This window comes from Monodelphis domestica, chromosome 4 (genome assembly GCF_027887165.1).
Source record: "Monodelphis domestica isolate mMonDom1 chromosome 4, mMonDom1.pri, whole genome shotgun sequence".
Classification (NCBI taxonomy): domain Eukaryota; kingdom Metazoa; phylum Chordata; class Mammalia; order Didelphimorphia; family Didelphidae; genus Monodelphis; species Monodelphis domestica.
The window spans coordinates 315,720,928-315,747,843 of record NC_077230.1 but is presented as its reverse complement, the minus strand read 5'-3'; the positions used below and the strand labels follow the sequence as shown (position 1 = coordinate 315,747,843).

Here is a 26,916-nt window from a genome sequence, read left to right as displayed (position 1 = left end):
GGGTCCACATGAAGTTCTGTTCGTTTCTCTGTCAGCTGTAAAAATTGCAAACAAAGATTCAAGGTTCCATTGTTCCCACATAAAATTGCAAAAACCAAACATAGACATAGAACAATCAGAACACTCACAAACTACTCAAAACTTAGAATCAAATCAAAACCCAGAGAATTAATGAAGAAAACACAAGACACGAAGAAAACACAAGACACTGCTGAAAATTCCAGTAACTAAAACAAATAAACATCACATCACACTCATATATTAAGTTCCAGTGCAAGAGGAAAGCTCCCATCAATCAACATGTAGATGACAGACAAAAATCCGACTACCACGGATGAAGAAAAAGAACAAATGATAGAAGCAAAGAAGAAATGAATCAACTTACAACAAAAATGGACAATTAGAACTTTAAAACTTGCAAAAAATGACAATCCAAGGAAAAAGACAAAAGGGAAACCATATATGTAAGACTAGTGCAATAGTGTAAGACTTTTGGTGGGATAGAACATAGGATAAGAATAGGAAAAGACAGTGCACAAAGAGTGTGAGCTTTTGGCAAAAGACTCACTAAAATAAAAATGGGGAGTAGTACAAAAGAATGGTTGGAGGAAATTGGAATGTAGGAATGGCAGTTGGGAACTGAACAAGGACTTCTGGGAAATTCTCCGGAGGAGGTCTTGAGGGGGAGATACAGAAGGGAGTGGAAGGAGGAGATATTTCTTGAGGCCATTCAAGACACCTGTGGAGATTTCTGACACTGAAAGAAATCCTAACATTGTGGGTTCCCATTTAAAACATCGTTGGTTCCTGTCAACAAAACTTAATTTCTCTGAAGACTTTTTTTCCATGAACTATTGAGATACTGGACTCAAATAGAGAGTAAGCTCATTGGCAGACTCCATCTTGTTGCCAGTTTTCAAGAAGACATGAGGGGGAGGCTTATGAGTGCCCCAAAGCAGTGCTTATCTGGATTGAGGTCCCACATTCATCTCCTTGTAGAGAAGACTTCCCCACTGCCCTTGAGGGTCGGCACAGCCACCAAGGGGCAAGCCTTCACCAAGAGGAGATCTCCATTAGGCTCCCTCAAGTAATTCAGGGACTCCAAGAGGGAGTAGTGAGGGAAGCCATTTTCATCAACCCTTTCCTCACTGCCTTTAACCCTCATTTCTCCATCTAAGGAGATGTGAGTCCCCCCAAAATTACACTTCCATTAAGTGGCGATAATAATCTTTGCATTCCCTAACCCCATAAAATTCTTGAGAAAGCAGATTTGCAAAGTGTAATGCATAAATGAGAGTTTACATATGAGCTTGGCAAATAAAAAGTTTTTAATAAATGCATGTTGATTGATACTATAAATACTTGTTCCTTTTTCTGTATTAGAGCATATGCCCAATGAGGGTAGGAACTGGAGCAAAAAGCTAATTTAAGAGACAATGAGGCATTAAGGAAAGAACACTTCAGTTAGTTTCAGGTTCTGAGGCTATATGATCTTGCATAACCCATTAAACCACTGGTAGCTTATTTCCTCTTCTGTCAAATGGAGATATACTTGCCCTGCCCACATAATAAAGTTGTTGTAAGAATCATAGTAAGCCATGAATGTGCTTTGAAAAAGCAGGTTTATTGCTTGGGGAGGATGAAAAGGTGGTGTTTTCCCAGACTGTTCTACTTTCTTAGAGGGAAACAGTATTAAATATCAGATTTCACAGAACTATAAGATTTAGAACTGAAAGGGATCTTAGACATCATCTAGATCAGCCCCTTCATTTTACAGTGGAGGAAACATGGGCCCAGAAAAAGGAATACTAAAAGTGCCTTAAGGTTGCCAAAGAACTTCACAAATATATCATTTTCTCCTCATAAGAACCCTGGAGAAGTTATTCCCATTTTTTCAAAAGGGATGCTATTATTATTACTATTTTACAAATGAGGCAACTGAGGTAGAAAAAAAGAGATTTGTGATTTGTCCAGTGTCTCTACTCCAGGTCCAGACCTGCATCACTCAGCTGGGATGAGATCTGTCCCAAATCAGCTAGGTAACCAATCAGTAAAGTTGAGAATGGAACAAAGGCATCCAGCCTTTCAATGCCCTCTCCATCATCCCCTTAACTGGTAAATTTCCAGGATTTGCACTCCAAGGGCCAGAAGTCAAACCTAGGCTTGGTGTCACTTGCATGGCCTTGGCAAAGTCTGCCACCTCTCTGAGAATCAGTTGTATCACCTGTAAAATGAAAGGATTAGATGAAACTAGCCTCTAGAGTCCTTCCCTGCCTTAAATGTTACACAGTTATGCCTAAGGCAGAAACTGGGTCACTAAAATTAACTCGTGCAAGAGACCAGCGGAAACAGAACTCTGAGAAAGCCCGGGGCAGCACAGGCACGCTCTCCTCCCAAGGCTGGTTACGTCATGTGTGATTTCCGGCACTCCTGGAACTAAGTGACGGGTCTACTTAATTAGCCGGAGAATAAAAGGGTGAGCACACGGTAGAGACGGAAGGAAGAGAGAAGTGTTCGGTGAAGGGAGCGCGCGGCTTCCGGTCGGCTTCTTCATCAGCCGCCGAGATGTTATCCCGCGTCTCGGCCTTCGGGGCTAGCCGCCCCCTCTCTCTCCGTCTTCCTTGTACCCCCAGTGGCTCCGAAGCGGCGAAGGAGAATCGGGGAGTGTGGCATCTGCCCGGCTTGGCCAGGTACTGTACTGTTGTCCTCTCCTCCCAGCGTCTCAGAAACTAGAAAGGGTCACCCTGGAAACCGCGCGCTAGCCTCGTACCCCGCCCCCGTGACCTCTGCCCCTGAGACCTCACCTCTAATCTTGCCTAGTGTCTCTTTTCTGCCCTTCGTTTCCACTGTCCGTGTGGCCCTTTTCCTGATCTCTTCCCTTTGGACAACGTTGCTTGTCTCTTCGTTTTTCTGCGGGATTTGACGGCTAATTCCCCTCACTCCCAAACCCCATGATTAACAAGTCGTTTAGCGAGTATACCAGTGGATATATAATAGTAATTGTTTAATTATAAGGAATAGTATTAGTTGCTTTGGGGAGGTAAGGAAAGGTGGTTGAGGTACAGCTACCGTTCCAATCCCTTCTTGCCCGTGGTAGGTGCCTAATGTTTATTGAATTTAAACTCTAGTGATCTTATTTTGTTAGGCCTTTATTTAAAACTCCTTGTTCTCCCCACCCCCAGTTCAAGACTCTCCACAATATAATTCCAGTTTACTCTTCCAGCTTTTATCTCTTAATAGTTTCCTAGTCACTTTCTGTCTTCCAACTGTCCTTGTTCCATCCCCTTTTTAGTGCTTGTGTTTCATGGAATGCTTCCATTCCTACACAGATATTACCCCCACCCCCAATAATCGTGATAACTAATATTTACATAATGATTTATATATGTTGTCTTAGTTGATCCTTATAACAACCGTGTGATGGACATGCTGTTATCCCCATCATACAGATGAAGAAACTGACACAGTTTAAATGATCTCCCTCAACATTGTCTCCCCACCAAAGTGAGCAAAAATGTGTCCCAGCTCACAATTGACTAGAGAAATGGACATTTAAGCATCTCTGAGGTTCACCTCAAAACAACATGATTGGCAAAGATGATAAAGGAAAATGAGAGATTAAGCAACAGAAAAATAGGCATATTAATGTACTTTTAGAACTGTGGATTGGTAGAAAAACCCCTAAAACATTAACTGCATAAATATTATCCCAGGAATACTACTACTAGATCTAGTTTGAAGAGATCAGAGGAAGAGTAAAAGGGTTAATGTACAAAAACATTTATAGCAGCTGTTTTTGCTATGGAAAAGAATTGGAAACTGAAGGAGTGCCCATCAACTGAGGAATAGCTAAACAAATTATAGTATAATGTGATAGAATACTGTCTTAATGCAAGAAAAGATGAAGGAGATGATTTCAGAAAAACCTAAGAAGACTTTTATAGGGTAAGAAGATTCAGAAGAACAATGTATTCAGTAACAACGTTGTAATTTTGAAAGACTTAAGAATTCTGATCAACATGGAATATTATTGTGCTCAAAGGAATAATGAACTGGGGGAATTCCATGTGAACTAGAACGACCTCCAGGAAATTGATGCAGAGTGAAAGGAGCAGAACCAGGAGGACATTGTACAGAGAGTCTGATACACTATGGTACAATTGAATGTAATGGACTTTTCTATTAGCAGCAATGCAATGATCCAAGACAATTCCAAGGGACTTATGAGAAAGAACACTATCCACATCCAGAGGAAGAACTGTGGGAATAGAAAAACAATTGCTCAATCACTAGGGTCCATGAGATATGATTGGAGATGTAGACTAAATGATCACACTAGTGCAAATATTAATGGTATAGAAATGGGTCTTGATCAATGACACATGTAAAACCCAGAGGAATTGTGCATTGGCCATGGGAGGGGGGGTTAGGAGAGGGTAGAGAAAGAACATGAATCTTGTAACCATGGAAAAATATTCTAAATTAAATAAATTATTTTTTTTAAGAAGGCATTCTGATCAACAAATTGGTTATCTATCATTCCAGAGGACAGAGTAGTGATGGACTTAGAATGCAAAATGAGACATATTAGATTCTCTATATTTGTTAGGAGAGTTTTGTCATCCTGTTTCCTCCCCCTCCCCCCCCATGTGGGGAATAGGGGAATGGGGAGGCAGGACAGAAAGAAAATAGATATATGTTCGTTGAAAAATATTTTAAATAAGACTAGAAATGTAGGTTGGTATCAAGGCTAAAAATTATTGAATGCCAACTGTTTTTGGTAGGTGTTAGGGAGCTGTTGAAAAATTTTTAGCAATTGTCCTAAGTAGAGTTATGCATGAGAAAGATAACCACTGGTATATGGGATTGGTTAGAATAAGAAAAGACTGAGTCAGGGAAACCAATCAGAAGACTGTTGAAGGAGTCTTAAGAAAAAGTACAAAGGGTAAGATAGGAATTTAGTGGTAAAGGAAAGGAATAGGTTGGAGAAGTATTTCCAAAATAGAATCAGTTAAGATTTAACAAGTGATTAGATGTAAGGATTCAAAGGTGATCAAAGCTCCAAACCCAGGAGAATGATAGTGCTATTGTCAGGTAAAGATGGTACTATTTGGGGCAGCTAGGTGGCTCAGTGGATTTAGAGACAGGAGGTCCTGGGTTCAAATCTGTCTTCAGACACTCCCTTGCTGTGTGACCCTGGGCAAGTCACTTAACCCCCATTGCCTAGCCCTTACCACTCTTCTGCCTTAGATCCAATATAAAATGTTGATAAAGGTTTTTAAAAAAAAAAATGGATGGTACTACTAAAAGGTAAAGTTTTGAGAAAAAGAAGAGTTCAATTTTCTACTAAAAATATAAATTTAAAATCTTGAATGCCATTTAAAGTCACAAATAGGCATAAACTCTTGTATTACCTTTATAGAGCATACATATTTATTTTTCCTTTTTTTCCCCCATAAAATCTTCTCTAGGACAGAATACAGTGTTCAAAGGTGGTTTGGCATGAACAGTGTGATCTGCAACAAGAAAGATGAGTCTTCTGTTCCTTTTGCAAAGATTTCCAAGGATGTTCCAGAGAGTCAGGATAATGAAAAAAATGCAAATAAAAACTTGTTGGATATAATAAAGAGTATGAAAGTTGAATTAAGTGCATCAGACATGTTACGGGACAAAAAAACTCATACATCCATGACACAAAGCAGGAAAGAAGTTAAAAGTTTAGGAATAAATGTGGCTCAGAAAGCTGTAGAAGATTCTGCACCTGAGAGGTAAAATGAATTTTAATCTGAATGACTCGTGATAAAGTTTTTTTTTCTTTCTTTGAATTTGTACTGTTTAATTTTTAGCTTTTTAATAACAAATAAGTTATATTCTCCCTCCATTCCAAACTAATATCAGTGCTTCATTTATGGGCTCTCTTGACTTCCTGAGCTCTGTGAGAATATGCCAATTGGAGTATAAACTCTGATAGTTCATACTAAGATTGATAGGCTTCAGACCCAATACACAGTAAGCTCTAAAACTAGTGAACCTATGTGAGCTGGTGTAAATAGGCAAGATAGAGCATAAGACCATCATTTTGCTAAAAAAATAAATGAAACAGTTTGTAATACTCTGTTTTTCTTTCTTCCACATTCTTCTTTAGTCAGCAGTCACTGAATCCTGAATTAGTGGCAGCTGCAACTGCTGTTGCTGAGTCTCTTCCTTTTGAAAAGTTTTCTGTCAAATCAGATTTGCTCCTTCAATTAAGAAAACATGAGACAGAGTTCAGAGCACACCGAGGAAAAGAAACAAATAATATAAGGTTAGTAAATTGAATGGAAATTTTTTTAATGATACTCAAAATAATCATTTTTTATTTGGCTGATATATGACGTATCTGATCTATGTTAGGGTTGTTGAGGTGATGGTATGGGGTCCTAGAGTTATTTCCAGCAAAATCTGAAGAGAAGTTATCATGGCAGTAGTGTTAGTGATGTCTTACCTGGCACATACCTGCTCTAGATTCTGAGAGTCACTAAACTGTGTATTCCCTTTGATCCAGTGATATCTCTTCTGGGTCTATACCCCAAAGAGATCAATAAAAGTAAAAGGATAATATGTAGAAAAAATATTTATAGCAACTCTTAAAAGTTTTAGTGGCAAAGAAGAAATTTGAAGAGGTGCCCATCATTTGGGAACTGGCTGAACAAGTTGTCTGAATGAATGGAATAATGTGCTATAAAAAATGATGAAGGGAATGGTTTTAGAAAAACCTGGGAAATTTTGTATGAACTGAAACAGTCAAGTGAATAGAATCCAGAGAGCAATGTTTATAATGAAGACATTGTAAAGACAGCTTTTATAGTTTGCCAGAGGATTGATGAATAACTCTAATACCCACTTCCCGATAGAGAGGTGATGAATTCAAGATGCAGAATGAGACTTTTTTTGACATGGATGATGTGGGAATTTATTTTACTTATTTATGCATATTTGTTATAAATGTTTTGTTCTTTTAAATTGAGAGCTTAGCAAGTAAAAGGTGAAAGGAAAAAATTAATGCTTGTTAATTAACAGATAAAGAGAAAGAAAAAATTTAAATTCATAATTGCCATTGAATCTGGATATATCAGACATTCTAGATTTTAAGGAAGCAAATTTCAAAAAGATTAAAGAAAAGATAACTACAGGCCTTTGGTGTGAGATTATAAAGCTGAAGACAGTTCAAAAGGAATGGAATAGTTTCAAAATCAAGTACTGACAACACATAATTATGAAGTTTCCCAAAGAGAACTGTCTTTTAAGCTCAGATTTTATATATATGCATATATTTAACTTAATATTTATATAAGAAAGGGCATATGGCTAAGGAAGTCTATCAAAATGGCATGGACCTATAAAAATAATTTCAAGAGGCATAAGGCCCCAAAGAATATGAGACTTGTCTTTTAAGACTAGAGATAGTGGGAGAATTACCTAAAGAGCTTTTAAAAAGTCTTTTTGGGGAAAGAAAAGGATGGTGTCTACTACTTAGAACACATAGTGCTAAATAATACAGAGTAAACAGAGAGAGGGTTCTTCAGTTTGGAAAAGATAATGAAAAAGAGACTCAGTGACTACTTAGAGAGTTTATGTCTATTAATATAGCTGACAAAATTTTGATAAGATGACCTCTATAGTCGATTTAATTTCTAAAATTCTGTGTTCCTGTTGTATGAAAAACTTTATGAGATGAAATTTTCAGAATCCATAAAATTATTTCTTACTCTTATTATAAGCTTAAGCAAACTCTTTTACCGCCTCTTCAAATATTACTTTCTTCTAAGTAAAAATGAAAAAAGTTTATGATTCTGTCATTGTTGAAAATTAAGAGAGTTTGTAGCTGTTCACATATACTATTATGACCTGAAATATCTTTACTGTGGACTGAAGTATTTATCTTTATTGAAATTGTCTTTTGTTCTTTTAAACTTAGAACTTATGGTTTGGTGTAAGTTTGAAGGGCTGCCATAGTTTTTAATGAAGAAATCCAAAGAACAATTACAAATGATAAATGAGAACCTTAAAGAGCTGTGGTAAGGGAATGTTAACTGATATCTTGTAGAGTTCCCAATTTATGCTTAACTTTTTAGTTTCAAAGTGATTGTGATAACTTGATATAAAGATTAAGTAACATGAGTCATCATCATACATCATTGGCAAATTTGTTATTATTTTGTGGTTAGAATTTTCAATGCTCATTTAGCCTTTTTTGTTTTTTAAATTCAGTAACATAGTATCAGATATGAAGATTGCCAAGTCATCTACATCTCGAATTTATGCCCGACCAGACCATCAGATTCAGTTTGATGAAGGACACGGATTTTTATCTACAAAAGAATTGTTGGGTCTTAATTCTAGGAAAAGGTACATATCCTTAATGCTCAATTTTACTTGCCCCATTTTCATATTATAGGCTGTTTGAAATCTTCCTTTACTGATTAAAGTTCCTAGTATATGTAGAAAGTTTTTTGATCAGGAAAAGTACATTAAAAACCATTCAAAAGACTAATTTATAAGCTTTTTTTATGTTTTTAATATGTCGCATAGGCATTTCACTATTTTCAATGAAATATGAAACAGTTCCTCAGAGTGGAATGCTTACAAAAAGAATTAACTTCAAGTCTAGGAATAAAAGATTAACATGCCATTAATTATGGTTAATTTAAAGGCTATTAAGTAAAAACAACATTAATATTCTAAACAATAAAACTGCTTTGTAAGTTGGGATGTTTTGATTTAGCTGTCATCTTTTACAATTAAAATTTATAATACTTTATGCAATTAAAAAGGCAAGAGATGGTATTCTTGATGTTGAAGTTACGATTGCTAAATTGGGATTTGATAGTTTTGCTATCACAATTGGTTTCTTATGAGAAATAAATCAACTATAAAAATAATGGCATATTATACTAATCCTTTCAATCGTAATGTTGGGGACTAAACTGCATTGCCAATTAATTGACTCATGAAAATAAAAATTCAAGTGTGTAAACCTCAATCCTCCTATTACCAAGGGATATTAAAACATCTGGCTTGGGTCAGAATTAGTTTTAATGCCTACTTTAAAAACATTTCATGTAAAAAAAAATTTTTCTCATGAACAGCTTAAAATTGGAACATATAAAAGTGTTCTTAGGCAATATATTCTTCCCTTTATGGTTTTAGGAAAGGATTATTTCAGGGGAAGAGGCTTAATGTTTTCCCTGTTGAGACAACTCCTGAAGAGGCACCTGAAACAGGTTGGTATGAAACAACAATAACAAATTACTTTAACTCAAGGATCCATTTCTCAAAGACTTCAGTATTTTATTTACATAGTGACAAAATTATTTGAATTTCTTGTCCCATTAGTGGCCTAGATCTTGGGTAGAAATGGTGATTGGTTACAATGTTGACTTTCCCAGATGAACACTTCCCATTCTTTATTATGTATAGGTTACATATTCTCACTTATGTTATTTAGCATAGCAGGTAGAAGTATGGAGGAAAGCACACGTGATATTCTTTTCCCCTTCTAATTAGTCTTTATTCTCCAAATTCTCCTGGCTTCTTTTTAGAGTCTGAAGTAGAATTCCTCATTGTTTCCATTATAATTAGAAGGAATAATTTTAAAATATGTGACCTAGAGGCATAGGATTTAATATTGCTTCATTTCCTAAGTAGCCCTGATTTTATTTTTTTCCTCTAATGGTACATGTTGCAACTCTGAGTTGCTGTGGTTGAAAAAAAATTAAATCAGCTAACATTTATTAAGCACCCTGACTATATGCCAGGTACTGTGCTAATTGCTAGAGATATATCAAGAGAGGCAAAAGCTAGTCCTTACCCTCAAGGAATTCAGCCCAATGGGAAAGACAACAAGCAAAAGATAAATACAAATAAGCTATATGTAGGATAAATGGAAAATAAATTCCCAGGGCAGCCCTTAGAAAACTGTTAAACCTCCAAAAGGCTAACCTGCCAAATTAGCATCATGTATTACACATGTCTATAGAAAAATATATTTTATACTGTGAGATTTAAAATGGTTGAGGTCTTAAACTGTAGTGAGTTAAAATGGTGGAAGATATAAATTGTGATAGATATAAGAGAGGGTGAGTAAATTTGACCACAGAAATATGTTTCACTACTGTGTCTTGGTTTTTAAATCAAATATAAGGTGGTTGCCAGGGAAATATTCCCAATTATTCAAATACCCAAGTCAATTGGGTTTTATAGAGATTTTAATTAACAATACAATGAGTAATCAAAGAAAGAGAGAGAGAGAGTAAGAAAGGAATAAGTATGAAGGGCCTCAAGCCAATATGGCCTAGAACTGAGTCTTAAGAGAGAAATCAGTCAGTTTTTTAACACTCACCACAAGGTCTGACTAAACAAGGATTTTAGTGACACCAGGCCAGCTCCATCTCAGCTGACTTCACCAGAGACCCTTCCAGCCAGAGACTGTTCCAAAAGGCCTCTGAGAGAGATTCTTCCCAAGCAGTCCTCATCAGAGATCCTCCAAAAGGCTTTCTCCAATAGGATATATATATCTCTCCTCAAGAGATTCTGCTTTTTCTTATATAGGGGTTTTTCTCTCATGTCACCTCCCCTAAGTCCCTACATCTACCAATCACTGTAGACGCTTTCCAAAGGACTGCCCATCTAAATTCCTGCTAAGTGGACAAATCTCCTCAGTAAGTCTGAACCAGTGAAAACATAGCTGAGTCAACTATAATTTCACTAAGACAAAACTTGCCCGACCCTTTTAGGTACCTAGCGTCTCATTGTATCAATTCTAAAAACAGGCCTGGCTCAAAGAACTCCTTGCCCCACCATAAGCATGGATCCAAGTACTTTTTTTGTTTAGCAAGGAGTTTTTTTCCCCTAAAGCATTCTTAAGTATGGTTGGAGTAGAGGTCCTCCCATTTCTGATCCTGGTGAGTTCTCACATCAAAATGGGGAATGTTTCTCAGTAGGGAATTTGTTCCAATTAAGAATTCCCTGATGGGGAAATTTTTAACATTCACAAGTCTGAGAGATTTCAAGATTTACAATACTGTGGTATAAGGAAACCCAAAGGCATCAGGAACCCATCTCCTCTCCTTCCACCATTATCCCTGCTCTCCCCCCCCCCCCCCTCCCCCCCAGCAAACAAACAAACAAAAAAAACCAGATTGGTACTATAAACTTAACTTCACAGCTACTGCTCATGGAGTACATGGCAAGAAAGGAACAGCTTTTAGGCCAGAGTAGAGAACTTTATATCTAACATCATGTGGACCGAATCTTTGTCATTTCCTAATATTGTAGAAAATTTCTACTATGGAGGGAAAAGTATGCTTTATGCTAAAAGGTAGATATTAAAGTAAATATCAAACATACTTCCAAGAACTTTGAAGCATTGCTTCTCTTTATATGGTACCAGTTAAAGTTCCTGGATGCTTTTTTTGTATTGTTGCCATTGATTGCATCATTCTTGTCAAATATTGGTAAATCAGACAAATAATCAAATCCACCTACGTAAGTCATGTTTAAATTCCTGAAGGACAAAGCTGTGTTTCCAAGAGGCCCATCTATAGGGCCTCCCTCTATTCAGAGAAACTCATGTCTTTCATTTTCAACCGTTATATGATTATTATTGAAACTGTGATTGCTGCTATGTTATCCTTGTCTAGTAGGTGAAAGAGGGAGTTGACCGTATCTCAGTTTGAATTTTTATTTCCTTAGTTTGCTTCCACATTAGTGGGATAAGTGGGGCATTTAGATCAAGAGTGCAATCATAGTACAAAATGGGTTTAATTAGCTATATGGGAATGATTGCCTTTACTCACAGAATAGTTCAAAACTTTGCAGAATTACATTGATATATTTTTATTGAGATATATTTTTATTTATTCAAACAGTGAGCAGTGTCTTAATAGTCTATAATGCCTGGTCTTTGTACCTGAAAACCTTTGGGGCAGTGATATAAGTCAAAAGAAGAGCAAATAAGACACAGGCCCAGAAAATGGACATTTCAGACTGGCTGTCCTGGACACTTCTCAGATTCAACATGTCCAAAACTGAACTGTTTACCTTTTCCCCAAACCCTTCTCTCCTCTAAACTTTGCTGTTTCTTTGGAAGTCATTGCCATCCTGTAGTCTCTGAGATTTGTAACCTTAACATTCTCCTTGACTCCATTCTTTTCATCATCTCACATATCCAGTCGGTTACAATTTCAATCTGCATAACTTTTTTCTCATTGGAACTCTTCATAATAATAAATAAATAATAAACACTCATATAACTACCACCTTAGTTGAGGCCCTCATGACTTGCCTAAATTATTGCAATAGCCTCCTAATTGTTCTTCCTGCCTGAAGTCTCATATCACTGCAGTTCATCCTTTACTTTGTGATCTAGCCAGAAGGGCTTTCTTTCTCACACATAACACTGCTTCTCATGGCTCTGTTCCTTTATAATCCCAGCTGTTCTCTGCCTGGAATGAATTCCTACCCTTTCTTCCTGTTATACAGCACCATCTTTTTTCATAAATGCTTACCTGATTCTCCCAAACTGCTAGTACCCTCCTTCCCAAACTTCATTGCACTTTGAATATATTCGTATCTATTCTCTTTATCACATGCTATATGTTTCTTTATGTACCTATTCCTTCATTAGAATTGAAGATTATGAATGAGAATTGTGTCATTTATATCCTTAGTGCTTTGTGCATAGGAGAACTAGTGCTTAATAAATGCTTTTTTATTTATAGTAATAAAGCATATAGAGCTCATACAGTGTGATTCCTTCTGAAGTCTTACAATTTAAAGTGGGTTTTTCTACTGGGAATTTTGTGAGAACTATGAATAGTCCTGATCACATTTGTATTGATAACTATACTGGTCATCAAAATTAAGAAATTATTAATTCTTCTTTTGATAGAATCTAATGTTCTAGATTCCATACAATTGTTAACAAGTTCAAGTTCTCATTTTAATAATAACTAACATTAATATGGAAATTTCTTTTGCTTGACTATACATGTTTATAATGCACATTTTGTTTTCCTTGCTTTCTCAGTGGGAAAAGGAAGTGGAAGGGAGAGGTTAATCTTCCTTTGAAAAAAATTCTAATAAAAAAAAGAAAAGGCATCAGAAAGTTTGGCAACTTTGGTCTTTTTCTGAAAGTTCACTTTGCCTCACAGCCTTTGAAATATAATGAAACCTGTTAGCCAAAATAATAACAAAGTATAACTATTGCATTTTTTATGGAACCTTATGTTTATAAAGTATTTACCATATATTATTTTACTTAATCTTCACACCTATGTTATGAACTATATAATACAAATATTATTCCCTTTTGCAACTGAGAAACAGTTCAGAAAAGTGAAATTACTTGTTGAAATTCTCATATCTTATAAAGAGCAGAGTGGGGACTCTAACCTAAGTTTTCAGGCTCCAAATCCAATACACTTAGTTATAAAGGCATCCTTACATAAAATACTACAATCTTACTACTGTTTTTGGAAAGGATGCTATTTTTAATTTTTTTTCAGCAGATAAGAATTTGAATCTTTTCTGTATCAGAAGACAAGTATCACTGTATAATTAAGGTCAAAATATTAACCTTTCTGGTGTCCTTTAATCATAATAAGTGAAGCAGTCTTATGTATATCTTGTACATTTCATGAGTCTAAAAACTTAGTATTCATGTTCAATTTTAACTTTTTGGGATAAAGATCTTTATAGTTATACTTATTTGAAATTATTTGTTTACTATAGAGGCATCACCAACACTTTGGGATGTGGAATTTGCTAATCAATTAGCCAAAATAAATCAACAACTTCCCCAGAATGCTATTGAGGAGATGATCCAGTGGACAAAAGAAGGAAAACTATGGACATTCCCTATTAACAATGAAGCTGGTATGTATTATTTATTATTTCTCCCTAAAATTAAGAAATAGAAACTTCTTCTGGTAGATTCTCTAGTTTAACTTCTCTCTCTCCCTCTGTCTAAAAATTTTAATGAGTACCTTAAAATGAGTTTTTAGTGAGACTTTGAGGTAAGACTTAGAATTCCACTTATTCCTGGAAATTTAGTCAGGAATTTTAACATGAAAAATAACATGGCAGACATTCATTATTGGTGTCATATACTACTAAAGGTTATTGTATCCATTGAAGTAATGACATCTTTTTAAATTTGGAAGAGATTATGTTGTAGCACTTCTGATACATTATACAAAATATAACAAATTTTGAGTTTGCTTTTTCTTAGTAGTACTTTAAAATCAGCATGTAAATATCACTATGTTAAAAGGGACGTCAGCTTAGTTATGTCAACTGGTATGTATCTTATACATTAATTCCCATATGGGTGAAAGAGGTCATCCAGTTTTGCTTCAAGTTAGTTTTCTTATAAATTGAATTTTGTTGATAAGTTTCAAAGGCCGTGTACAAACTTTTCATAAGAAGCCATGATTCCCAGAAAAATGGTTTCCACAAAGCCCAGGAGGCCTTGAACTAAGAATCCGGTGCCTTCTTTTTTCCATTCCCCTTGAATACTGAAGCTACCTAAATCAAGAGGAAAATACTCTAGCCTGTCATACATTTGTTCATCCTGTTTTGCCATCAGCTAAAATGTATCAGATATTGAATTCCTTTGGAGGATCAGGAAAGGGATAGCACCACAAGGGCATGAAAATAACAAACTTGTAAGTAGATTTTAGGGAATTTAAATAGAATTTTAGGCTTTGGGGTTTTATAATAATAAAATTTATATTTTAAAGGGGAATAATTTTTTTAAATGTTATATTTGGGGGCACTAGGTGGCTTAGAGGATAAAGTGCCAATCCTAGAGACAGGAGATCCTGAGTTCAAATTTGGCCTTAAACATTTCCTACCTGTGACTGTGGGCAAAAGCACTTAACCTCAAATTGCCTAGTGTTACCATTCTTCTGCCTTAGGAGCAATACTTAATAGTATTAAATAGGTCAGGGTTACCTTACAGACAGTAAGGGTTTTTAAACAAATGTTCTATGTATATTTTCATTTGAACAATTAGTAGAATGGAAAATTTTAAATTTGCCAAGTAGTCTTTTGTTTTAAAAGATTAAATGTTATAGAAGCTCTTTTGAGTCTTACTGGATTTTTTGTCATTGTATAATTTTATCATACATATTCTCATTACATACATTTATTTGTGTCTTAAAATACCTTATATAGAATTGCTAAGCAAAACCTTTCTTCTCAAGAGAAAGATTTAATCCTAAAATACCAGTAAGTTTTATGCAAATTGAGTGCTTTCAGCTCTGACAAAGTTAACAACACTTTGAGGTGGCATTCAAGTAGGATTAGCTATAACCTTGTATAGCCTTCTATGATAGCTGGGCTGCTTGTATTGCTATCTTTTTTTATTTTTTTATCTTATGCATTATAACTTTTGAATTTGAAACATCAATAGTGTTTCCTGGTGCAAGTGGCTACCAAGTATGGTAGAGTTACAGAGAGATGAATCGGGGCAAATCATCATAATAACTATGCAATTTCTATTTCCATTCCACTATTTTCATTTGACAAACAGTCTTGAATTTCAGTGCCTAGCAAAAATTTATCTTAAAGTTGATAGCCAGTAAGAATGTTTAGTCTCTGAGAAGGGGGGAAACATCTGTTTTGATCAGTCAAGGAAGAAAAATGTGACAGGTATCTATATACACTACATATTATTGATGCTGCAGGGTCAGAAAAGGAGGTGTCTCATTTCCAGCTCCTTAAGAATTGAATATCTGAAGGAAAAACAGGAAAGAAACCATGGAAACTTTCTGAATTTGATCTCTTTTTCCACCACACTTTTGTAAACTTATGAAGACTTTGGGGAACCTGCACTGTGACCTGGTTCCTTACAAGAGGGGGCTATTTTCCTTTTGTTGCCCTTGGTATTTAATTTTCTTTTTTTTTTAAAGGGTTATCAGATATCATGTTCTTCTCACTTGTCATTAATAACTTCCATGACATTTACACACATTCCTTTGGCAAAGGAAATTCCATTGTTGCTTTATTTAAAAGTCTACTCTTTGTGACGTTTTTCTTTAGAACAATGATGTGACATTGGAACATTATAATGATAATGACACTTTGTGTGTTAACTTCTCAGTGTTGTGTTTCTTTCTGGTATCAGAGTTAGAAAGGGGTGCATGTATAAAAGCTTTTTATATGTAATATACTTAACCTTTAAAATACAGATTCGTTTCAGTTTCTGTTTTTGAGGTTATCTCAGTCTCTCCCACAATTCTTTACATTTCTTGGACATTTCCAGCATCTGTCAGATGATATTAAACTAGGTCCAACAAGATTTTTTTTAGTGCCTCTTAAGCTTTGAAAGGTTGAAGAGAAAGTAAAAGATTTAACTTTTAATAAATTTAGGAATAATATAGCAACACCCATTTAACAAGCTTTGTTCCTTGAATATGGGCCCAAGCAAGAATTATCTTTAATCAAAACAAGAATGGTGGCATCTAGGTGGCTCAGTAAACAGAGAGCCAGTCCTGGAGACAAGAGGTCCTGGGTTCAAATGAGATTTCAAACACCTCCTAGCTGTGTGACCGTAGGCAAGTCACTTAACCCCAGCTGCCTAGCTCTTACCAGTCTTCTCCCTTGGAACAACTGATAATATCATTTCTAAAAGACAGAAGGTAAATGTTTAAGAAAAAAAAAAGGATAACATTTGGGGTATGATGAAATGTTACCTAAAAACAGTCATAGTCTCTATTTTAAATTGCCTATATCAGATATTCTTATTTTGATTCTTTTTTCACTTTTTCATTGCCTCAGTTTCACAATATATAGCATAGAATGAACCAATTTGGATGTGCTAAATTCATTTGGCAACTTGTTTGGTGAGCACCTGTAAGTGCAAGGCACTCACTCTGCTTGGAGTAATGAGGAAGAAGGTTAAAATTGTTATAAGAGCTCTAAGTAGTAGAGCCCATGGTGATATGTTCTTCAGTACTTAGGGCCAGAAGAGACCCATGGCAGTAGCATGGAGAGAATCCAGAGCAGAGATTATTAATCTTTATTTTTATGTCATGTCATAAAAGGAAGTGGAAACATAATTTAGAGTGAAGATGGCTAAATTTAATCAGTGCCAAAAGGTGCTTAGGCAAAGATAGTTTGGAAATTACTGTTATAAACTGGCCTTTGCCCTAATGTATTTTTTTTTTGTATGACAGTGGTATTAAATTGACTCTATGCTAAGTTCTTGGTGACCCTGCCATTGTGTTTTGTGTGTCTCTTATTTCTGTTTTATTTGTTTTTACTTTTTGCAGTTTGGCCCTGAGATGACAGATGTTACTATTCACTCAAAGTGAGATTCTGGGCTAAAATTTTTATAGATCCCTGATAGTAGAAGAATGAGATAGTACAAATAATAAGAAACATGACTGGCCTTTGTCATCCTTTCACTTCCTTATATATTCTCTTCCCACCCCCTCACCTTCAAACAACAGATAAAATAATCCAATGCCATCTTCTCCTAGACTTTCCAGAATAAGTAGCTAGGTCCTCTCAGACTTGGGGATAGGGATTGGACTTGTGATTTCACTGTTATAAGAATCTCTTTGGATGAGGAAACTACTTCTGTAGTGTAGGTCGACAACTTCTCTGCATCTCATAATTTAGTGGATCAATTTCTAATCTGAAAGCGTATTTCTGTGTATTTGTCACAAAAAAATGCCAACTTTCTTCCTATACTTGGTGGAAATATCTCTTTTATAATGGCTTGCTTATTTAACTGAGATTGTTGTCCTTATTGTGAATCTCAATTCATCCCCCAATGTAAAAAAAAATCCTACCCCAGAAATAGTAATGAGAAATCTAAAGTTAATTATAGGACCAATTTACAAAGACATATATAGAAAATAAATGTATTCATTTTCAAGCCTTTTGGACAATAGACCTTTCTTAAAATGTTTTTTACTTGGCATAAAGAGCAGTGAACTAGCCTATAGCTTTTAGTGTATTTCTGATTTATAGTTGTATATGCATTCATATTATGTGTTTTGCCTCATTTTCTAGGTGTTGATGATGATGGTGCTGGTTTTCATGAACATATATTTTTGGATAAATACTTGGAAGATTTTCCAAAGCAAGGACCAATTCGTCATTTCATGGAACTGGTTACTTGTGGACTCTCCAAAAACCCATTTCTTACTGTTAAACAAAAAGTTGAGCATATAGAATGGTTTCGTAATTATTTCCATGAAAAAAAGGATATTCTTAAAGAAAATAATATACAATTCAACTAAAAAACATGGAAATTTAATATTTTTTTGGAGATGTACATTATCATAGACTATGTAGAAATTTTACTTTCTTCCCTCCTGTTACTTTGTAGTGAATAATTATTGTAATTGATTTGCATTACAAAAACATTACATTGTTTAAGAGATTAGCTGTGGTAACTGAAAATATTCTTATTTGTAAAATTTCATTATATTCTGTAGATAATAAAAATTTTGACATGAAAATTTTAATTCAGAAACCTATTCAATCATTTTCCCTTCATCAGGTAGCCTTTCCACAAATCAACCAATAGGGATTGCATTCTTTTTTTTTTTAATTTTATTTTCCTCCAATTACATGTAAACAATTAAAAAACAACAACACTTACCTTCCATCTTAGACTCGATACTAAGTAGTATCAGTTCCAAGGCAGAAGAGCAGTAAGGGCTATACATTGGGGTTAAGTGACTTCCCTAGGGTCACACAACTAGGAAGTGTCTGAGGTCAGATTTGAACCCAGGACCTCCTGTCTAGGCTTTGCTGTCTACTGAATACTTAGCTGCCCCATAAAAACAATTTTTTAACATTTGTTAAAAAAATTTTTTTGAATTCCAAATTCTCCCCCTCACTCCCTCTTATCTTTCCCCTCCTGAGACAGTAAGCATTCTGATACAGATCTTACATGTGCAATCATGTAAACCATTTTTTATATTAGTCATTTTGTGGGATCTCTCAAACAGAAAAAGGAAAAGAAGAAAGTGAAATCTAGTGTTTTTATCTGCATTCAGACTCCATCACTTCTTTCTCTGAAAGCAGAAAGTGGCATTTTTCATCATGAGTCTTTTAAGATTGTCTTGGATCTCTGTGTTGCTGAAAATAGCTGTCATAGTTCATAAAAAAATATTGCTATTAGAAGACAGCTAGGTGGCTCAGTAGATTGAAAGTCAACACAAGGAGGCCCTGGGTTGAAATGTGACCTCAGATATGTCCTAGCTATATGACCCTGGGCAAATCACTTCACCCCCATTGCCTAGCCCTTACCACACTTCTGCATTGGGACCAATACACAGGATTGAGTCTAAAATGTAAGGTAAGGGATTTTGGTTGGTTTTTAATATTGCTCTTACTGTGTATAATATTCTGGTTCTGCTTTCTTGCCATTTCATATATATCTTTGCAGATTTTTCCAAAATCATCCTCTTATAGCACAGTAGTATTCCATTACAATCATTCCACAACTTGTTCAGCAGTTCTCCAGTTGATGGACAACTCCTTATTTTCCAGTTCTTTGCTACCACAAAGATATTTCAATAAATATTTTTGTATAAATTAAGTCTTTTTGCACCTCTAGGATACAAACTTCATAGTGGTATTGCTGGATCCAAAGGTACACACAGTTTTAGAGCTGTTTGAACATAATTCCACATTACTCTCCAGAATGGTTCAATCCAATCACAACTCCATCAACAGTACATTTATTCCTAATTTTCCCACATTGCCTCCAACAATGATCATTTCCCTTTTCTCTCATACTGGCCAATCTGATGGATATAAGGTGGTACCTCAGAGTTTTTAAATTTGCATTTCTCTAATCAAGAGTGAATAAGCCTTTTTTTTTTTTAAATAAAGCAATGCCTTTGATTTCTTCATTGGAAAACTGCTTTCAACAGGGATTTCTTAAATATAATGTTGAAAGCACTATGCTAAGTATTGGAGCTGGAAAACAAAAGTAAAACAGGAAACAGTCTCTGCCCTTTTCAAAGAACCTCCTATGGATATATAAACTGACAAGAATAAAATAATCAGGAATATTTTACAAGCAAGAGTTGAAGATAGAATTGCTCTTTGTAGCATAAAACTGATCATCTAAAATGCAGGAGTAAAAGCCCCAAGCCTACATAGGAAATGCCATATAGAAGTAGCCTTAGGAAAAGAGATCAAATAATTTTGAAGTTTCTGGGGATTTTTTCTTCTAGGATGTTAGGTACTCTTCTCTGTGCTTCATAGGAACATGGTCCATATACCTCATAAAGGCAGATCCATTTAGTTGTCATGTAGCATGTAGTGATCAGAGGACAAACACAGATTTTATGAGCAGTAGGACTTGAATAACAAGAAAAAAGTAGACATTGAAAAAGTGAACTTCCTTTAAATTATGAAGTTAAATTATTGTTTTCCTGGTGCCTAGTAGATGTTTAATAATTATTATTGACTCTTACCTGACTAGGCTGGGAGACTAAAACATACGTGCTTGTCAATCATTTGTTAAGCATCTACTCTGTGCCATGCTCAGTGTTAAGTTCTGGGGAAACGCAGAAAAGTACAAGATAGTCCCTGTTTTTGAGCTAACAGTGTAAAGGGGTAGATAACACACAATAGCTGTACATACAAACTGAACTTAGGATGAATAATAAAACTATCCATAGAAGGCACAAAGATTAGGAGCTGAGGAAAGGATTTCTGTACAAGGTAGTATGTTAGCTAGAACTTGAGGGAAGCCAGGTGGCTGAGGAGAGAGCATTCTTTGCATAAGGTGCAACCAGTGAAAAATGCCCCTACTTTGAGAGATAGTGTCCTGTTTGAGGAACAGCAAGAAGGCTGGTTCCACTGGGTCAAAGAGTAGGTGGGTAAGGGGTAAGAAGACTGGAAAAGTATTGGGAATGGAGCTAGATTATAAAGGCTTTGGTCACCAAACAGGATTTCAAGTCCTGGAAGTAATGGAGACATTGGAATCAGAGGCATACCTCTGTTGATGCATGTCAGCCAATAAACTGAAAATAATCAATAGCCAATATTAGGTGTCAAGCAGGGTGCTAAACTCAAGAAAGACAAAGAAGAAAAGACAATCCCTGTCCTTATGGGAGTCACAATCTAATCAAGATCATATTCAAACTCACCAGATGGAGCAGATGCCACGTTCAGTTGCTTCCTCAGTTTTCTTGGTGGGTCTTCATTTTGGAGGCATCTAGGTGCATTAAACCTGGAGTTAAAAGACCTGAGTTCAAATTCTGCCTCAGATACTAGCTGAGTGACGCCGGCAAGTCACTAAACCTTTCAACTTCAGTATCTGCATCTGTATAAATGGTAATAGTACCTATCTCACAGGATTGTTGTCAGGATCAAATGAGAAAATATAGTGTGTCCCAAAAGTTTTAGTGTGGCTTTAAACTATTAAAGCTGAATAATGTAGAGAACACTTTATAAACCTTAAAGAACTATATAAATTCTAGCGACTATTTCAACTGCTCTCCTACCTTCACCTACTGTACAGTGATTTCATTCCAACAGTCCACAATGAAAACTATGCTTACCATGGCTACGTGCTGGCAAAAGACTTTCCGCATCACTATAACCAATACACATTTACTATGTGCATGCACTGACCCAGACACTGGAGGAGTGAGCATCAGTAAGAAGGGACCAAAGACCCTTCTTCACATATGAGTCAAATGCAAGTTTTATTGTTGTTCAGTCGTTTTCTGCCTGACACTTTACTACCCAATTTGGGGTTTTCTTGACAGATACTGGAGTTTGGGACAGGGGTAAGATGAAATAAGAAGCTGAACGTGGATGGGTAACATTTGGGAAAGAGGGCTGTATGTATGGAGATATGAAGTCAAAACAACTTTGAACAATGGTGATTAAGACTCCTGAGAAAACTTTGAGCACTGAAATGGACTGTATAATTATTAGGGTACACAATGTCTTCCACACTGGAAAAGGAAAGGTTACTTTAACAAATCTATTAAACTGTACTGAAGACATAAAATCACTACCCCAAATCCATGTGATTTTCCAAGGAGATGCTTTGGTATTGAGAACTCCTTTCTTGTAGATAATTTGAGAATTTTAAATTAATGGTCACAACCTTCACTTTACTTAGAAGAAAAGGTAGCATAAAATCAAAATCATTTTGTTTCCTGAATTCCTTAAGCAATTTTAGTTAGAAATATTTTAGAAGAGAGGATCTGTATGACATTCTTCTAGGAGAACTTCAGGTGTTTTTTAAAAGGAGAGAAAAATTTTAGCATATGATTCCTAAAGAATGTGTGCCTTTCACTGACTAGTGCCTGTAAGAACATAATTTGTCAATCATCTCCCTGAGAGAGCTTTTTATTTTTCTTTTGGAAAAGATAGTTTCAAAACTGAGATAGTGCTATTGGAAACATTGATCCTTTGGCACTCTGACCTTATTTGCTCAAGTACTTCCAAGTAGGACTTGTCAATCATGAGCTGAGTCTGTAAAGAATTCTACTATGTGTGGATTTTTTGTTTATGACAGTTCTTAGAACTGCTTCCGAATTTGTTCCAGGAATTAGCATTAACTTTGATAAAAGGGGAAAAGGACAACCAAACATTTTTCTCTTTATAATGAATTTCTTTACAAATGTATGCATTTGGTGGATGTGGGAGCTGTCAAGCTTTTATTCTAAGAAAAACATTAAGAAGAGTATCCTGCCTTCTGAGTTCTCTTAACCCCAGGACCAGGCCATTTCTAAAAGTAGTCCCAGATGATTTACTTGGCCTGTCAACATCTCTGTGGACTAGGATACTGATGATGATGGTGTCAGGGAAGATATTTCATAGAGAAAAGAATGTCCAGCTGGTTTTTGGACCACTAGCAAACTACAATCAATGCATGTAACACTAGCAGTGGAGAGGAGCCTCTTAAAAAATTTAGCTCCAGGCTTTGGTTGCGGGATCCGTGGATGAGGAGAGTGGCCAGAAGGATAGAAGGTGGCAGTGCTGGCGTCTGAGGAGAGGCAGCTGAAGAGGGGCGGGGGTGGGGGTGGAGGGAAGTGATGATGATGATGATGATGATGATGATGATGATGATGATGATGATGGCTGCAGAAAAGGACCAGGGTCCCGGCGGCAGCAATGGCAGCAGCGGGAAAGCAGAGGCAGAGGCGGCTTTGGAGGCGTGGTGCCACCGGGTGCGGGAGCTGAGTGGCAGCAGCCAGGCAGGGAACCGCCACTGTTTCGAGTGTGCCCAGCATGGGGTCACATATGTGGACATCACTGTGGGCAGCTTTGTCTGCACCTCCTGTTCTGGCCTCCTGTGAGTCTTTCAGTTGTGGAGGGGCTGCAGGCCTTTCTGCTGGGAGATCCGGGAGGGAGGGGGCTTTTGGAGGAAGAAGAGACCTTCGTGGGGGAACCTGGGGGCGGAGATGAGAAGTTTTGGGGTGAATAAGAGATCCAGAGAAGAAAGGAGTACAGACCAGGGAGAGGAAAGAAAGGGGAACTGAGTGAATGAACTGAATGATGTTTGCCAACCATTAACTAATAGGGGGAATATCCCTGTGTGAAGAGCCTTTAGTTAGTCTGGAGAGGTGACCTGAGGGCGAGGAGCCCCATTTCAAGGGAATTTGTATCAAGGGGTGGGAGACCCTATCAGGATCAGGTTATCCAATACTCAATCTTGGAGCAATTGTGGAAAGACAGGACCGTTAATTTGCTGTTGCTGGAAGTGTGAATTGGTCCAGCCATTTTGGAAGGCAATTGGAAATTATGCTAAGAAAGTGACTAAAATGCCCATATCCTTTGACCCAGAAATTCCACCCTTAAGCACCATTAACTAACAAGATAAACTTTCGAAATATTCTGCTCTCTAAGTCCCAGTAATTATTTTGACCCCAAGGAGCTCAGTGATTAAAATGAAAGACCCTGACTATTTCAAAATGCTTATAGCAGTCCTTTTTAAAAATAGGTAATAGCAAAAAATGGGAAACAGTAGCTGCCTCTCTATTGAGGAATAGCTAAAATAATTGTCATAAGTGAACATTATGTAATGAAAAATTACAGATATAAGAAATGAATATGACAAATACAGAGAAGCATGGGAAGACTTACCTGAATTGAGAGAAGCATGGGAAGACATAATGAACTGATGTAAAGTGAAGAAAAAGGAACCAGGAAAACATACAGTGGCTACAACAATCAATGTAAATGGAAAGTAGAACAACAACAACAACAAAAAAAAAACATAGGAATTGAATGCTGCGAAATAATGACCAAGCTTGGCTTCAAAGAAGAGATAAGAAAGCACCTCCATGCCTTTGCTGAAGTGAGGAATCATGGTTGTGGAACCACTGTATAAACTGTCAGACTTTTAAATTATTATTGAATTGGTTTTTTCTCCCCTTTTTGCTATAAAGGGCAGCCCTGTGGAAGAGGGGGTGTACATATATACATATATATTTATATAGAAGCAAAACATACCAATACAAATTTATCTTTTAAAAAAAATTTAGCTCCAAAAAATAGTAGATACTAATATTTTCCAATATCATGGAACAAGTGATTTTCTGAGTAAATAGAAGCTAGAAATAAAAATGTTTGTATTCTATTAGTCCATGGTACATGAAGGTTAGGTAATGCTTTAGTAACAGTTTATCTGGTATGAGATTCTGCAAGAGGGAACAGCCTTCTCTTGGTAGTTGCTCATTTTTATTTCAAAGATACTCACAGCACCTCCAGACTTCTCTCTGCCAAATTGTGGAAGAGTCATGGGCCTTAAAAATAGGTCTGGATCTCAATAGATGCAGAAAAAGCCTTTGATAAAATACAACACCCATTCCTATTAAAAAACACTAGAAAGCATAGGAATAGAAGGGTCTTTCCTAAAAATAATAAACAATATATATCTAAAACCATCAGCAAATATCATCTGTAATGGGGGGGATAAACTAGAAGCCTTCCCAATAAGATCAGGAGTGAAACAAGGATGCCCATTATCACCTCTATTATTTAACATTGTACTAGAAACACTAGCAGTAGCAATTAGAGAAGAAAAAGAAATTGAAGGTATTAAAATGGATGGCCTACTTAAAGAATCCTAGAGAATCAACTAAAAAGCTAGTGGAAATAATCAACAACTTTAGCAAAGTAGCAGGATACAAAATAAGCCCACATAAGTCATCAGCATTTCTATATATCTCCAACACAGCGCAGCAGCAGGAATTAGAGAAATCCCATTCAAAATCACCTTAGACAATATAAAATACTTAGGAATCTATCTCCCGAGACAAACACAGGAACTATATGAACACAAGTACAAAATACTTTCCACACAACTAAAACTAGATCTGAGCAATTGGAAAAACATTAACTGCTCATGGGTAGGACGAGCTAACATAATAAAAATGATCATCCTACCCAAATGTATCTATTTATTTAGTGCCATACCCATTGAACTTCCAAAAAACTTTTTTACGGAATTAGAAAAAAATCATAACAAAGTTCATTTGGAAGAACAAAAGATCAAGGATATCCAGGGAAATAATGAAAAAAAAAATGTGAAGGAAGGTGGCCTTGCAATCCCAGATCTCAAACTATACAATAAAGCAGTGGTCAACAAAACAATTTGGTACTGGCTAAGAGACAGAAAGGAGGATCAGTGGAATAGACCTGGGGTAAGGGACCTCAGCAAAACAATCTATGACAAATCTAAAGACCCCAGCTTTTGGGACAAAAATCCACATAAAAATGGCTGGGAAAATTGGAAGACATTGTGGGAGACATTAGACTTGGACCAACATCTCACACCCTACACCAAGATAAACTCAGAATGGGTGAATGACCTGAACATAAAGAAGGAAACTGTAAGTAAATTAGGTGAACACAGAATAGTATACATGTCAGACCTTTGGGAAGGGAAAGGTTTCAAAACCAAGCAAGACTTAGAAAGAGTCACAAAATGTAAAATAAATAATTTTGACTACATCAAATTAAAAAGTTTTTGTACAAACAAAACCAATGTAACTAAAATCAGAAGGAAAATAAACTGGAAAACAATCTTCATAACAAAAAACCTCTGACAAAGGTCTAATTACTCAAATTTATAAAGAGCTAAATCAAGCCATTCCCCATGGTGGGCCATGAGAGCACAGTCATCTGCAAAGAGAGCTTCCAGGATGAGTCTCTCTGTTGTCTTTGTTTTTGCAGTCAGGTGGCGAAGGTCGAATAGTGAGCCATCTAGTCGGTATTTGATGTAGACGCCCAGGTCTAGATCCATCACAGCATGTCGTAATACTTGGGTGAAGGATAGGTTGAATAGTACCGGAGTGAGGACACAGCCTTGTTTCATGCCATTGGAGATGTTGAAGCGATCGGAAGTCTCTCCACCAGATAGGACTTCCCTTGTCATGTTGACATGAAAGAGCTGGATCAGTTTGATGAATTTTGCTGGGCAACCGAGCTTGCTGAGGATCACCCACAATGCGTCCCTGTTCACTGTGTTGAACGCCTTTGTCAGGTCTATGAAGACAATGTAGAGACTCAGGTTCTGCTCAAGTCATTTTTCCTGCATTTGCCTCACCGTGAAGACCATGTCGATGGTGCTGTGATCTGGTCGGAAGCCACATTGTGATTCAGGCAGGTTCTGCTCTGAAACAGATGACAGGAGTTTGCTGAGTATAACATGGGTGAGGATCTTTCCAGCAGTGGAGAGTAATGAGATGCCTCTGTAGTTGTCACAGGCTGCTCTTGAGCCTTTGTTCTTGTATAGGGCTACGATGGAGGCATCTCTGAGTTCTGGGGGCATGTCTTCCTCTTCCCATATGCTGGTCAGCATTATGTGGAATGCCTGGAGCACCTTTCCATTTAAGGCCTTGTACACCTCGGTTGGGATCCCGTCTTTAC

General features: G+C 36.5%; 1 protein-coding gene across 1 annotated transcript; it reads left to right on the top strand.

Moving 5' to 3' along the window:
* Window positions 1-2,394: 2,394 nt before the first annotated feature.
* On the top strand, window positions 2,395-18,524 carry MRPS31 (mitochondrial ribosomal protein S31). Its single transcript, XM_001378051.5, has 7 exons — window positions 2,395-2,690; window positions 5,472-5,768; window positions 6,146-6,304; window positions 8,251-8,388; window positions 9,190-9,263; window positions 13,774-13,917; window positions 18,067-18,524. Exons 1-7 carry the CDS (start codon window positions 2,566-2,568, stop codon window positions 18,294-18,296), a joined length of 1,167 nt encoding a protein of 388 aa, XP_001378088.3. The 5' UTR covers window positions 2,395-2,565; the 3' UTR covers window positions 18,297-18,524.
* The last annotated feature ends 8,392 nt before the right edge of the window (window positions 18,525-26,916 follow it).

Bases quoted from the DNA above. Each gene is read 5' to 3' on its own strand.
- MRPS31 (XM_001378051.5), top strand. From the start codon at position 2,566: ATGTTATCCCGCGTCTCGGCCTTCGGGGCTAGCCGCCCCCTCTCTCTC. The intron at 6,305-8,250 runs GTTAGTAAATTG...TTTTAAATTCAG, and splicing joins AAAGAAACAAATAATATAAG to TAACATAGTATCAGATATGA. The intron at 8,389-9,189 runs GTACATATCCTT...TTATGGTTTTAG, and splicing joins GGTCTTAATTCTAGGAAAAG to GAAAGGATTATTTCAGGGGA.